The sequence below is a fragment of the Plecotus auritus genome, assembly GCF_963455305.1.
Source record: "Plecotus auritus genome assembly, chromosome: 4".
In the NCBI taxonomy this organism is placed as follows: domain Eukaryota; kingdom Metazoa; phylum Chordata; class Mammalia; order Chiroptera; family Vespertilionidae; genus Plecotus; species Plecotus auritus.
The window spans coordinates 175601754-175614162 of record NC_137775.1 but is presented as its reverse complement, the minus strand read 5'-3'; the positions used below and the strand labels follow the sequence as shown (position 1 = coordinate 175614162).

The window sequence follows — 12409 nt, the reverse complement described above, 5'->3', positions numbered from 1 at the left end:
TTACCCAATACTAGTCACAAAGAGGCAACGTGGAGTCCACATAACGTGCAATCCAACAAAAGCATTATAAAATGTTGTTATTCTCAAAGCAAATGTCTGTGGGTGGCTTGGTGGGGCTGAGAGTCATGAGCACTTCTGGAAAAACAACTGCCAGTGCATTTCTAACAGATGATGGGTCAATCTCCGCCATTCCCTGAACACAGACGAGTGCGTTCTTTCCTTCAGGGGCACACACGCGTCAGAAACCTGGCGGCCTTGTCCACGAGCTTGGTCCTAAAGTGGGCACCAAATGACCTCTCGAGATCTCGTTCTCACGGCGACAAGAGAGCTGCTGGCTTTGCATTTTGCTCCCAACCAAATCACTACACGAAGTACGGATGCTTCAGCAGGGGAGAAAGTAAATGGCACTGGCATGGAGGAATACGAAGCACCTCAATTTTTCAAAAGCAGTGCCACGTCATGCTGAAAGAAGTTAACCCACGGAACCACGGTAACCTAACACAATGAGGACCAATGTTTTCTCTGGCTGCTAATCAGGGCTAGTAAGCACAGCCAATTTACACTACAGCTTACAAACTAAAAGCAGTGTGTTTACTAAAACAGCCTACAAATGTTGTCTACTCTTAACCAAAGAAAGAGTTATGTTCCAAATGAACTCCTTAGCCATCTAATTCCACACCACATTGCAGCTGGAAGGGATCCTAGGCAGTATTCTGCCCGGCACCCTCATCAGTAACGTTAAATGTTTTGACAAAAGTACACAGATAATTGATGGCAGGACTAAGGTCAACGCTAATGCTGAACAATAACCTTGGAGGCATCCATTTTGGTTAATTTGCTACACTGCTAACTGAAATGACACAATACATAAATTTGATTTGTGGACCAGTCTATTGTTTTGAAACAATTGAGCCCTCCCAGGGTTTTCAAATTGCCCTCTTTTCTATCATATCATTGTTGAATTGAAAACTGGCTACTCCGTTGACTGACGGAAGCTGGCTCTTCTCTGGGTGCCAGCAGAACTGGGACTCCTTGCACTCTGTCCCAGGGAAACAGCAATCTAAACAGACAAAGGGGCATGAGTACAGACTATAGAATAAAGGAGGGCCAGGTCTTCAACATGAGGTCTGGCATACTGCCTCCTCCACTGCACTCTGATATACAGTATCTCTTCCTCTCTCTCTGAGGCTGTTAAGACAATGGAGGCTGCTGACCACAGTCTTTCTCGTTTTATGATTCCCCCAGCTCAATCAAGGAGTCTTTAAAATTGCTGCAATATAAATCCCCTTGGGAGTTTAATGACCTATTTATTTTTGCGATCCCACCAGATGGTAACCTCCTTGAAGGCAGGGAATGCTTCTTCTCGGTATTATATCTGCAGCTCTGAACACAGAAGCCTGGAAAACGCAAATTCTTAATAGATACTGTTGAATGGACATATCCCTGTTTTCAAAGTGTGGTGCCAGATCAGCAGTATCAGGATTACCCACACACATGTTAGGAATACAAATTCTTGAACCCTACTCCTATTAAATCTGAAACTCGGGCCGAAACCCCTGTTTTAACAAGCCTCCAGGGGGTGCTAACATTCTGATATATGCTAACATTTTGAGCACCACTATAATCAATGAATGAATCATTTACCTAGCCACAGGTTTCTGCTTGCTGGCCAGGTATAAGTTCCCGGAGCTCTGTCAACTCCTTCTCTAAAGCACACGGATCTAATGAACAAAAGGAACTGACCAACAAAATAAGACCAGAAGCATGGAGGCAATGAACAGACTGGCATACCTCGATGTGGGGATGGTGGGATGAGAAGAGATAAACCAGAGAACTTATATAGTTGTATGTGTAGCCTATGGACATGGGAAATAGGATAGTGAAGAACTGGGTGGGAGGGAAGGGTTAGGGGATGAGAGAAGGGAGTAAAGGGGGAAAATGAGAGATATATGTAATACTACCAACAATAAAATACATATAAATAATTTTTAAAATGTTTTGTAATAAAAAATTGGAGATGGAAAAAATATATATATACACACATTGATTATGTTATTAAAAAAAAAAAAGCACAGGTTGATCCCTAACTATGGGCAGCTATACAGAAAAAGGCAGGAAAATTGTGTTCAAAGATGGCAGATTGCTATCTGGATACTAGAAAACAATACATTGCCCACTTGCATGTGTTATTTCTTATTCGAACATATCCTTTTCTATAAAATCTAATAAAACAATTGAGTTGAGTTCTTATTTTCACAACCAGGAGAGGAATTTGTCCACATCACTCAAGAGAGAGCCATAATGTATTCACCATGGCTCACACTCAAATTCCCCGAAGTCCGAGACACACAGAGTTTACCTTCTCAGGAAAGCTGTAGACATACCCAAGGAACAGAGCTGGACGCTAACTCTAGGCACCTTAGAAAGGCAGACCTGATTCTCCTTAAGTCCTTGAGCCATGAAGGTAAATGTTCATTCACATCCAAGCTGGAACTTAACTACGTCTCTTGGACTGAAAAAGTCAAGTTCAATTGGAAGGTACTGTCATTGGCCTTGATTGCTTTGGAAGGCTCATTAACACTAGCCAGGAAGCTCGTTAGCATAAGAACCGTCTTGCCTTTTCAATCAAGTATTGCATCCCCATGTACCCAACCACTTGTCATTTGTGGTGTGCTTTTCTCCTGGCTTTTCAGCATCTGACTGCAATGAGTTGTGGTGAATTGTTGAAAGGTTTGTTGCATGTTTTGGGGTTTATTCCCCACCCCCCCCCCACAGTGCTGAAAATTTCAAAATAATGTGGCTTGAGAAAGAAAGGTTAGAATTCTTGGGGAGGGTTTAAAAATATATTAATAAGTGTGTATATTAGAATTAATGTGTCAAATAAAAAACGTTATAATAAAATTCACAATGGACATGTATCAGTTGTGCTTACTGGGGAGATTACTGGCTAAGGAAATAGATTCTGCTATTTCTGAGTGGGCTAAACTGGTTTACAACAATCTCTGTATGTTCCCTTTTTATTTCATTTCCTCAGCCCAGCTCTTCTGATAGAAACAATCAAGAAGAAACATTAAATCATGTGTGTGGTTTTTTTTTTTTGGTTCTATGTTTCATACCTTTTGGTAGTATGTTTTTTTATCTAGAACATTAAAATCTATAGAAAAGGATAACATTTGTTTAGCTAATGATTATTTCCCAAAAGTCCACTTTATATTTTAAAATCATTCATACAGAGGCAAAGGGATATTGCATCCTAGATGCCTTAAAGTTAAATTATTTTCTAATGATTTCAGAAATTCTATTTTATATTTTGGATTAGGTCAGCATAAAGTCACTGATTTTGATAATAGAGGAGCAAATAAACACATATGGGCAACAATTTCATCCCTTAAGAAAGCAGACACCGCCGAAACCGGTTTGGCTCAGTGGATAGAGCATCGGCCTGCGGACTGAAGGGTCCCGGGTTTGATTCCGGTGAAGGGCATGTACCTGGGTTGTGGGCACATCCCCAGTGGGAGGTGTGCAGGAGGCAGCTGATCGATGTTTCTCTCTCATCGATGTTTCTAACTCTCTATCCCTCTCTCTTCCTCTCTGTAAAAAATCAATAAAATATATATTTAAAAAAAAAAAAGAAAGAAAGCAGACACCTAGTGAAGCATTATGTTAGCCTTACTGGGAAGTTTGGGATCAGCCTTTTGTGCTTGGTCTTCATTCAGATCAACTCTTCCGATCTGAGCTTTCAAGTGCACTACTTACTAATTGTGTGGTTGTTTGCCAGAGATACTCTTACCTAGCTCACTGGTCTGGGACTAGACTCACTCATATATCCTCGTCAACCCCACAGTGCCGCTGACATTTCACCTGGGTCTGCTCCCACATCAGCCCATGTGTCCTATGAGTGAACTTTCGTGGTTTCCAATAATATACGACTAAAACAATGTGATGTATGAGGAAATGAAAAGGAAGACTGGGCAGAAATGGATGGTAACAGACAGATTTGAAGACTGTTGTGGACTGTATATTTCTGTACTTTGCTCCGTTTATAAACAGTGTTCCTTCAGTTAAGAGATGTAAGAAACACCACAATCTAACAACCCGCTGAGTGCTGTGATGAGCCACTGCTAATTGGGAGTGGCCGGGGTAAGGCTCCAGGGTATAAGGAAGACCTGAAAGTGAAAAGATGTAAACAGCAATGCCTTCCCTGGGCAAAGCACAGGAAGACTGCCAAGCTGGGAAACATTTACGGTAGATGTGAAAGTGAGCCCGGCTAGTGTAGTTCAGCCAAGAGGCCGCTGGTTCCATTCCCGGTCAGGGCACGTGCCCGAGTTGTGTGCTCAATCCCCTGTGGGGGGCAGGCAGGGGCAGCTGATCGATGATGTTTCCCTCTCATGGATGTTTCTATCTTTCTATCCCTCTCCCTTCCTCTCTAAAAAACATCAATAAAATATATATTTTTTAAAAAGTGAAACAGGAATGTTCACATGAATAAATGTCCATTAAGACCAGTCCACTGCAAATGAGTCCCTTGCTGGCTTATGGGCTCCAGATGGGATTGTGCAGACAACAGAGTGGTTTGGCCTCCAAACTGTATTGTCAATACCATGGCAACCTTAACACTAACTCTAACATTTACCAAAGAGCTCTGGCTGTGATTCTCAGAGGTTAGAGCATCAGCCCAAGCACTGAAGGGTCAGAGGTTTGATTCCAGTCCAGGGCACATACCTGGGTTGCAGGTTTGATGCCAGGCCCAGTCCAGGTGAATGCGAGAGGCAACCAATTGATGTGTCTCTCTCACATCAAGGTTTCATTTCTCTCTCCTCCTCCGCCCTCTCTTCTGCTCTCTCTCAAAAATCAATGGAAAAATATCCTTGAATTAGGATGAACAAAAAGTAAAATAAAAAAATAAAATTTAGCAAAGGGTATGAAAGCCTTCTGCCATATAATACGGATACTACCAGCAAAAGATGACTAATACACTTTCACTCAGGAAAGAATGAGAGAAATCTTGCTCAAATTCCTTCACTTTGGGGTTTTGAGATAAAGGATACATTTAGTCAAAAGCGGAACGTTAAATTCGAAAAACATTTGACAATTCTACTATAAACATATAATACAACTTGTAAAACTGAATCTGTACCACTGCTCTGGAGTACGCATTCTCAGTCCCGGCTGCTCAATGACCCAGGGACGTTATCTAGGATTTGAGGTACAGAATACAACTGTTTAGTTTCCCTGTAAGATGAGATAGATTCATCTTCAAAAGAGAAAATGAATAAGGAAAATAATTTATCACTAGAAATGAATGCATTGAACGAATCAGTGCACCTTCGAAAGTTGGTTATTTTTACTATTTTGCAGAAGATGACCAGATGGACGAAACCTATGCTATCAAATGTAGGCCAGTGCAGCTGACTCTGAAAGACATCACGTCCACTTTGGCATTTCTATTTCAACTGAAGTATTCTAGAGTTTCACTTAAAACTAAATTGGCTTTGAATAGGAATTTTCTTGATTTCATTTTGGGTTGCCAAAAACTAATTAACTTAAAAATAGTAAAAAAAGATTGCTCCTTAATCACAGTATAGTGACTTTAATATGGTTTCAATGTATCAGTTTCCTCATGACATAACTATAATAAAAATATTATCCATTTAATTTCTTCTTAAAAATGGGAGCCTTTTTGAATTGTTCATAATTTTTACTTTTAATCTTTAAAAGCCTAAATAAACAGATTTTTCTAAATAAAAAATGGGACTCATCAGGAACCTATAGAAATGAGTCTAAAGAAATATTGATAAAAGTATTCAAGCCTGTACCATAGAAATATAAAAACAACAGACACATCAGTAAAAAAAGTGACTCTTCTTGGTAAGAGGACAGTTAATCTTCTAAATATATTCATTTCCATGAGACAAAACTGACATATATCTGAGTTCAGTAGAGCTTATAACACAAAATAACAACTACTTAGCACTTAAGAGTTTGTGAAGAGTTTCACAGTTAACTCAAGAAATGATACCTATCTAGAAATAGGAATGCTAGCGTGTCTACAAAACAAACGCTGCAATGATAGCACACACATTAGGCAGCTGCTCAGTCCATCAATACTGACTGAGTACCTACTGTGTGCCCAAGCCAGTCAGGTCATCAGTTTATGCTACTAGTGCCGATGGATGATGGTTCATCAATCATGGTGTTGGTGCTACAGAGTTAACATTTTTCTACTGCTACCCAAATGAATACTGGCCTCTTTACATGATTTATTTAAGTAAGTAAAAGAGTGTGGCCAATTCAGGATTACCTCACATTTATTTAGCAGCCCAGTTTCTTGCAGCCGTGACCAGATGCTCTGTATCCGTCCAGCATGCTCAGGGTGGGTGGTGGAATTGCCACAAATGCACTGGTGTTTCAGCATCAGAGGGTCATAGGCAATTCCTACCGGACAAAGAACACACAGCACAAGACTGAGTAATGATGCATAGTTAGATGACAATATGATTACTCAGAAAGGCATTATTTTTCAAATAAATTTACTAATAGAGAAATAATACATATCCATCAATTCCAAGGAGCACGTAAGAGGTATTTAGTCCTGTGTATCTGGACATATAAACAAAAAATCAACCCCTGGATTAATCAGCACTCAGACCCTAGCTTAGTAAATCTGTAAAGTACATGAAGATGGTAATATTTTTTAAAAATATTTTTAAACTTTAGCCCTGACTGGTTTGGCTCAGTGGATAGAGCGTCAGCCTGCAGACTGAACGGTCCCAGGTTCAATTCCGGTCAAGGGCATGTACCTTGGTTGCGGGCACATTCCCAGTAGGGGGTGTGCAAGAGGCAGCTGATAGATGTTTCTCATCGATGTTTCTAACTCTCTTTCCCTCTCCCTTCCTCTCTGTAAAAAAATCAATAAAATATATTTTAAAAATATTTTTAAACTTTAGACTAAAAACAAAACAAAAACAAATTTTACTGGTACCTTAAATCATTCTGAAGTATTATTGACAGATAATTCAATTTAGTAGAGGTTTACATTTTATCACTAAAGCCACAAAATGAGCTGACTTTAAATTGCGAATTTATTTCATGAGTAATTCTAGCCTCATTTTAGATCAGGTTACATCTTTGTAATAAATTGGAAGATTTTCCAACTGCTTGCCTGTTCTGCTTAGCAACTCCTTCAAAGTTGTGCAGAAAGAGTTTCTCTTTTGCTTACTGTGCTTTTCTCATAATTTAGGCCAATCTGTAAGCAATATGGGTATTGTAGATCTTATAATACTGTGGGACAATTGAAGTATTTCTTTTAAAAAAATAAGTCAATTGCAATCCCTTTAGTAAAAATTACAGAGATACTTAATGAATAAAATCTGCTTTTAACCATGAGTTAACGTATTTCATATTTCAGTTAGACCCTACGCTGGGAAAGATTTTATAAAAATTTGATGAAATGAACTACTAAAGATACATAAAATAGGACTTATTAAAGTAACAAATTATATTATAATTATAACTGGTTAATTTTGAAAAGATTTACACCCTTAATCCAATTCCTTGGGGGGGAACACATGTTACTTACAAAATTGCCTGGCATAAGAAATTATTTAACCAATATTCCAATAAATTAGCTTCAAAATACATTCTCTGGGGAATGAAGTGAGGGCAGAAGAATCCATGTTAAGATATTAAAAAGCAAAAGCAAGTATATATTCAAAAGCAGCTAAGTACCAACTATTTGTGTTATAAAGTAAGCTTCATTAATTAATTAATTTTATTCCCCCTTTGACTTAAGTATCATACTAGAAAAATATTACTCAAGAAGGGAAAATATTTGTTCCTGAGTATACTAAAATCATGCAGAAGAATGACATATATATTCTGAAACCATGTGGTAATAATTACATCTAAGTATATATAATATTCATTCTTAACACTCAAATAGCCTCAAAATCTATCTCTAGACCCCTGAGCCTTTCACATTGTCAGCCGCAGTACTGATCTCTTCTCTTAACAGTATGTTTGCACAGTTGTCTATTCAATTACCCATTCAGTCTCCATTTGGATGTCTCAGCTTTGAGTTCATGATCTTAAACCTCACACCTTCTCCTCATTTCGGGAAAGGACATCATGATCCAACATTGTTCATGCAAGGAATCTCAGTGTCCTCCTGACACTCCCTATCCAATGAAACAACATGTAGTGTGTATTTTCCCTCCAAACGACGTCTTGAATTACTCCTTATCTCCAATGCCAGAACCACATACAATCAATCCAAGGTGCTATTTATTACCTCTAATCTGAACTGCTGAGATAGCCCTGTAATAGGTTACCTGACTTTCACTCTATTCCATCTGCCACACAATAGCTGATGGGATTACCTTTTCTCAAGGTCAACATATAGACAGGCCCCTCCCATTTTCTACAGCTTCATAGCACACACCTCCCTCTTACTTGTCCCACAAAGGCCTACCTTCCATTTCACAAAAGGATCATAATCATACCAGCCTTGCATTCTTCATACATGCTGTTCCATCTATGCCAAAATTCTTCCTTCCAGCCTTCATTTGGCCAATTCCTATTCATTCTTCAAGGCTGTTTTAATGTCACTTCCTCAACAAAGCATTCCCTAGATCTCTAAATTAGGTCTCCTACCACATGCACTCACAGCATCTTCTAGGTTTTCAGAGCATTTATCACATTATTTAATTGGTGTGTAATTTGTAAATTATGCATTTCTTCATCTGATATAATCTATGAAAGCACAAACTAGAGTTGTATTGTTTAACCTCTGAACTCTTAGTTTCTGTAAACATGCTTGGGATATAGTAGGTTCTCAAAAGTATTTTTAATGAATAAATAAAAGATATACATACAGAGGAGCAAAAGTAGTAAGTATGAGAAACACAAAATTTACTCATATTATTATTTTATTAATTATTGCATTTATTTTCCATAGGAACAACTATAAACCTACTTTTGCCCCATCCTATAAATGAATAGATGCAAGAACTAGGTCAGATATCTCCCTTATGAAGCCTTCCTTGATGAACCTAACTAGTAGATCTCCTTGGATTCCTGGAGGTCTTATAGCCTTCTTTAGCATAATACCTTTTATTTTATATCTTATCATCCTATTGGCAAGTATCTCTAAAATGGGCATTTATTGTGCTCACCTTTATATATCTATGTGACACTTTGCACTAAAGGAAGTGAATGAATATTTTTAAATGAAGTCCAAATGAAGACATGAAAGAAGGCAGAAAGGAAAGTGGGCAATCATAAAAAAAAAAAAAATCCAAAATGTAAAGATATAAAGAACATGTCTTCATAATTCAGATATATCAAGTATTTATGAGTTGCTATTACATAACAAAAATGATTTAACATATTTTCAACTACAGTTTCATAATACACAAAGTAAAAAATACATTAGTGATACACCAAAATGAAAAATATAGTATCTCCCTCATTTTAAAAACATATTCTTCAGTAGTAGAGATTCAAATAATTAAGTTGCTTATTTTTTTTACTATTTCATCTCTCGACATATCTAACTTCACCTCGATAGTAACTGCTCCTCTTTTAATATTTTCTCTATAAAACACTGCCAACAAAAATTATGAAACAGGTTATAGTACCTGGAAGTTATTGCCAAGTATCTGGAGATTATAACACAAAGTCCAGGAGCTCTTGGAAAGACATTTGAATTTAAGGAGAAATAAATAAAGTCTGGAAACCTATACCTGCACTTATTCATCTTAATGATGTAGCAATGAGGTGTTAACAGGTAGACTGCAAGGTGAGACTTTAACCTCATCCTTCATCTCCACTCTTTTCCTTTTTCTTTTTTTCTTTTCAGAAACAAAGACTTATAGGGTGAGAAGCAATCCTGCTCTTCTCTTTGGGATTCATATGGAATTCTACTTTTCTTTGACCCTTTCTGCCCCATGGGTTACCACTTGCAACATAAGCCAGTGGATCCATCTCTCTCAGGATCAATGGGATGAGTTAAAATTAGGATTTGTGGAAATACACAAGAGTCTTAACATAAAGTATTTACCTGCATTTTAAACCCTATTAGTTTATTTTCTACAAAAAAAAAAACATCCTCAAAAAATTTGATACATATTTTGGACTTTGTGCTTTCTCTGGATCTTAGTTTTATTAAATAAGGTAAGTATGTGAAGTACCTTACTAGCTTTCACAGAAGTTGGTTTAGTTGAGCACCATGATTCTATTGTGCATTAGACTCTGACTAAAGAGATAATATTACAAAGGAATAATTTACTCACAGATTACATAAAGTAACCTAGTGTTGGGGTAAAGAAGGCTTTAAGTTGTACTGGGTGGTAGGGAAGATAAAGTCAATCAAGTTTATGTGCCATTAAATTCTTGTTTCAATGAATCCCATTTGGCATGAACAAGCACAGTGACATCATCGACTGCCCTGATGTGAAGCGATGGCCGGGCCTCATCTCTGTTAGGAATCGCTGAATAGAAGAGATGACTAAGATAGAATACTCTGCCTTTCCCTTAGTTATCAGATCACATAAAAACGCCATGCCTTGGCTTTAAACAGAATGAAAAGAGCACCTCTTAAATTGAGTATTATTACTCAGATTCAAATGCAACATAAAATCCACTTGAATATGCGGCAACCTGACGCTACAACACACATCCTTCGTTGTCACTATAGCAGCTGCATGATGCGCTCTTCCTGTGCATCCTAGAAATCTCTTCACCCAGGATCCGTAGGGCCACAGGTAGAAGCTATCTCTCCATCTCTGCTTCTTGCTCCAGTCACGTCCTCACAGGAAATGAACTGGAGACTTCATCTTTCAACAACGGACTGAACTCAGACATTTTCCCCTTGGAACATTGCTTTGTTCTTCATATAAAGGGGCCGGTGTGGCTACTACAATTGGCTGTTGGAAATCCACATAAAGGGTGAAGGCTTGAATGGTGTGCCTTAAAAATTATGTGAGTTTAGTATTAAATACCTTTTTAGTTGTATCAAAAGGTATAGATTTTTACAGGATGGGTTTAAGCAAATACCTTTAAACATATTTGTTTTTTCTTCCTCACTTTTTAGTGGAACAACTTAGATGTGTGAGATTGTATCACTTCCTTCTAAAAATAAAATCACTAAATATTCCCAATGAACATAACCGAATGTCACTTTTTCAAATGTACAAGTAGATATTTAAGTGTCAAAATAAAGGAGTTTAATGCTTAAAAATATTTGTTTACAAACATACTACAAATGAAAGCCTTGAGAGTTCTTCTCCACAATGAAGATCATTAGAAACACTAAAATGAATTTTGATATCATGTGGATTATAAGAGTATGAAGGCTACAAGGGAAATTTAAGTTTGGATTAAAGCCAGAACATCATGTGGAGGAGTAAAGTGAAAACTGTGCATTTCATTTCCTCTGGATTTGGAAAACTACTAAATGAAAGTTACCAACTATATATGTGCTTTTAATCCCAATGACAGTGGAGGGGCTAACACACAGTGGATATATAAATTATATAGTTTGCATGGTTTAAAAAATTATCGAGCCTTTTTATTTAAAAAATTCAAGTGTTAGGATGCGACATTTTTAAGGTCAATTAAGATAATAAGCAGGGTTTTCTCTATTACGTTATATAACCTTGAAATCACTTAACTATTCTTTAACCAGAACAATAAATTCAAAGTAAATTTTACTTTCACAGTTTTTAGATTTGACCTAGTAAATTCATGTGTTTATGACTATATCTATATCTATGTGTTATATTTGCTATACAAATCATTTGCTGATTCAACTAAAATTTATTGAATGCCTATTAAGTATAAATTCCTGTGTTTTTAAAACATAAATTTATGAAGTTTCTTATTTAGCCCAGAAATATGCCTTCTCAAGTCCATTAAATATTAAAATAATCTTAAGTTTATCTCCCTGCTTATGTTTAGAATATAAACTCTGATAAATGCTAAGATGCTGACATTAAGAAAAAGAGAATAATCATCTGAAATGACCAGTATTTAGATTGAATGATTAGGTTCTTCTTATGTCAGTTCTATTACAAGGTTTGCAATACACCCTTTCACCTGGATTGTTCTAAGGCCTACCAGAGCTGTCCATGTGGCAACACTGTTTTCTCAAACTTCTAGGATTATTCTAATATTCAGAGATTTTGCTTCACTCATATTGAAGAGACAAGTCAAAGTAAAGGGAACCAAAGCATATCAGAAAAGGGCTGCTCCTCTTAGCCAAGAAAAAAAGTTCTATCAGTAGACTTGTAACAGTAGACAGCAGCTTACTTGGGAATAGCACCACAAAAATGTACAGTTAAGCCCACTTTTAAAATAAGGAGATTATTTGGAGTGAATGGAATTGGCATGATGATAGGATGGCTGTGAC

General features: G+C 37.2%; 1 protein-coding gene across 1 annotated transcript in view; it reads right to left on the bottom strand.

Annotated features, from left to right (window-relative positions):
- The window catches only part of HDAC9 (histone deacetylase 9), a gene marked incomplete at its 3' end in the record, with an annotated part of 846383 nt that overhangs the window by 240836 nt on the left and 593138 nt on the right, over positions 1–12409 (bottom strand). Inside the window, exon 15 of the mRNA XM_080665383.1 lies at positions 6302–6435. Coding sequence (XP_080521509.1) covers positions 6302–6435 — 134 coding nt within the window. The remainder of the gene's footprint in view (positions 1–6301; positions 6436–12409) is intronic.